The sequence below is a fragment of the Limulus polyphemus genome, unplaced genomic scaffold (assembly GCF_000517525.1).
Source record: "Limulus polyphemus unplaced genomic scaffold, Limulus_polyphemus-2.1.2 Scaffold7301, whole genome shotgun sequence".
Lineage (NCBI taxonomy): Eukaryota > Metazoa > Arthropoda > Merostomata > Xiphosura > Limulidae > Limulus > Limulus polyphemus.
The window spans coordinates 40716-43676 of NW_013672911.1; the positions used below are offsets into that span (position 1 = coordinate 40716).

At 32.1% G+C, this 2961-nt stretch overlaps 1 protein-coding gene across 1 annotated transcript in view; it reads left to right on the forward strand.

Annotated features, from left to right (window-relative positions):
• The first annotated feature begins 170 nt into the window (after nucleotides 1–170).
• The window catches only part of LOC111089768 (meckelin-like), a 5315-nt gene continuing 2524 nt past the window's right edge, over nucleotides 171–2961 (forward strand). Inside the window, exons 1-3 of the mRNA XM_022402817.1 lie at nucleotides 171–306; nucleotides 1226–1328; nucleotides 1817–1959. Of these exons, the coding sequence (XP_022258525.1) occupies nucleotides 208–306; nucleotides 1226–1328; nucleotides 1817–1959 (345 nt within the window). The 5' untranslated portion in view covers nucleotides 171–207. The remainder of the gene's footprint in view (nucleotides 307–1225; nucleotides 1329–1816; nucleotides 1960–2961) is intronic.

Here is a 2961-nt window from a genome sequence, read left to right on the forward strand (position 1 = left end):
ATATGTTTCTTAAAGTGTTTATTAATGTACGTAGTCAGGTTTAGTGGTCAAGGTTTTTCATATGTTTCTTAAAGTGTTTATTAATGTACGTAGTCAGACTTTAATTTAAATTAGTGCATTAATTTTTCTAGTGAAATGTTAATTTAAAACGTCCAAACGATCAGACCAGGTGAACCTGTAATTGGTGTTATTTAAAATTAACTGTGTATGTTTTTAGTAGGAGGTCGTTTATCAAAGGTGGATGTCGATAAAGTTTCGGGGATATACCAAAATACAAACAAGTTTCTTGCTGGTTTTATTGACCATGTAAGTATTGTCTAGATTATTTCTAGTTTCAAAACTCATTGGTAGAGTTTCTTTATAATGTATGCATTATGTAGCTTCACTAGTTATTAGCTGCACAGCTATAGACAGGAGAGATTTAGTGATTCCCCCCCCCCCAAAAAAAAAGTTTCTTTCATTCAAACAAAAAAGGAGGAGAAAGAGAGGGAGGGAGGGAAAGCAAAGACAGATTTTCTTTTAAAGCATGCTGTATTTATAATTATTATATATTACACATACTTGTGTTAAAAGTGTATTTTACTGTATTACTATATTGTATTTCTATCTCATAGGACTTCTCCATAAAAATTGTTAAAAAGCCAGAGATTATTTTTTAATTGATAGAGGAAAATACCCAAAATGTTAGACATAAACGAAAAGAAGTGCCCTTTTTTTGGGGTGGTAGTCGGGTCATGGCAAATGTACACCTCCCCTTGAAACAAAATCCTGGTTATGGTTATGATTAAGTGGATTTATATCTTGCATAGTATGTTATTTTGTTATTTATGATATCATAATTCACTGTTATACGATACTCTTTATTAGGAAAAAAAACTACTTTTCATAGAAAACATCTTTCAACATAAATTTATATCGTAAACATTTGACAAAAACGTAAGTGTCCAAATTAACTGAAAATTGGAAGAACTATAAGAAATGTGGTTCTCTAGAGGTGTTTGTAATGTTCGAACAACGACAGAAATATAAAGTTCTACACGGTATACAAAAATTACATTTAATAAATGTACAGACGTTTGGAATTTCAGAAATGTATGATAGCTTGTTACCGATAAAGTATTGGATTCTCTGCGTTTGTCGCCGCTTCTCTAAATACGTAACTTGCTATAATACTTAATAGTTTTCTTGTTTGCTACCAATTTAATAAAGTTTTTGTTTTTTCTAGTCTTACAAAGACCTTGACTATGTTGTGAAGGATCGGATGTTTTTAGAAAACTTGTTTGACATAGAGTTTTATGAACCTACTGAAAGAGGGTATTTTTATAATGGTGAGTCATTTAGTTTGTATTTTATTAATGTATCTGTTTTCTTGTTTTTCTTATCGTGTTGGATACTGGAGATGAAACCTGATAATATGTGTTTGTATAAGTTACTGGAGATGAACCTGAGAATGATGGGGATCGCCCAGAACTTTCATAAAAGTTCTAATTGACCATACGAGTAAAAACCATCTTAAAAAGCAGACCTGTCCTTGAAACAACACTCAAGACCTTCTATCTCAATGGCTAAGCCTACTAAAATATTGATAATAACAAAAAAAAAGTTGATTTTCCGATTGTTAGACAAAATTCAGCCGTTTCTTCTTCTTCGTATTATTCTTGTTTCACAAGCCTACAGAAAAAGAAATAATGTATACACTATTTCCAGTTTTTTTTAGAGTTGTAGGCTTGAAAATATAGTTTTTGCATTTTGATTCAACTCGTTTCTGTACTTGATCCTAATCACCATTTTTAATTATCTTGTTTTTTTGTTTCAGATAATGGACATTCTTTTGATGCTACTTTGTTTATTGGGAATGAAGGAACTATTCTGATGTTTGACGTGTTGTTATTTTGTTTGATTGACAACGCCACTCAAGACTTTATTCTTTCTGCCATTGTAACGTTTTTTATTAACAAGGTAAGCCTAACACTGTCTTTTAAATCCTTTTTACTCTAAGACTTAGCCAGGTTTGTTATGATTGAAGCAGGCAAAACATTCGTTATCGGGATAACCAGATTATGCTATACTTTAGGGTGTTGTAGTTACCAGCGTAGTTAAGGTATTGTGTTGTAACCTGCCACAGCAACTAAAATGTTTATGAAGACCCTAATTGGGCCTATAAAGAATGACTTCATGAAAAATCACCATCAATCTTACTATGGTGAAATGGCACATATCACCCGTATCACGGCAGACACTTTTAATTAGGAACCTGTCTTTCTTCTACACTCTTTACAGTCTGTCATTACAAATTACCTGTATAACAGCAGACACTTTTAATTAGGAACCTGTCTTTCTTCTACACTTTACAGTCTATCATTATAACACATATTACCTGTATAACAGCAGACACTTTTAATTAGGAACCTGTCTTTCTTCTACACTCTTTACAGTCCATCAGTATAACACATATTACCTGTATAACAGCAGCCACTTTTAATTAGGAACCTGTCTATCTTCTACACTTTACAGTCCATCATTATAACACATATTACCTGTATAACAGCAGACACTTTTAATTAGGAACCTGTCTTTCTTCTACACTCTTTACAGTTTATCATTATAACACATATTACCTGTATAACAGCAGACACTTTTAATTAGGAACCTGTCTTTCTTCTACACTCTTTACAGTTTATCATTATAAACACATATTACCTGTATAACGGCAGACACTTTTAATTAGGGACCTGTCTTTCTTCTACACTTTACAGTCTATCATTATAACACATATTACCTGTATAACGGCAGACACTTTTAATTAGGGACCTGTCTTTCTTCTACACTTTACAGTATATCATTATAACACATATTACCTGTATAACGGCAGACACTTTTAATTAGGAACCTGTCTTTCTTCTACACTCTTTACAGTATATCATTATAACACATATTACCTGTATAACGGCAGACACTTTT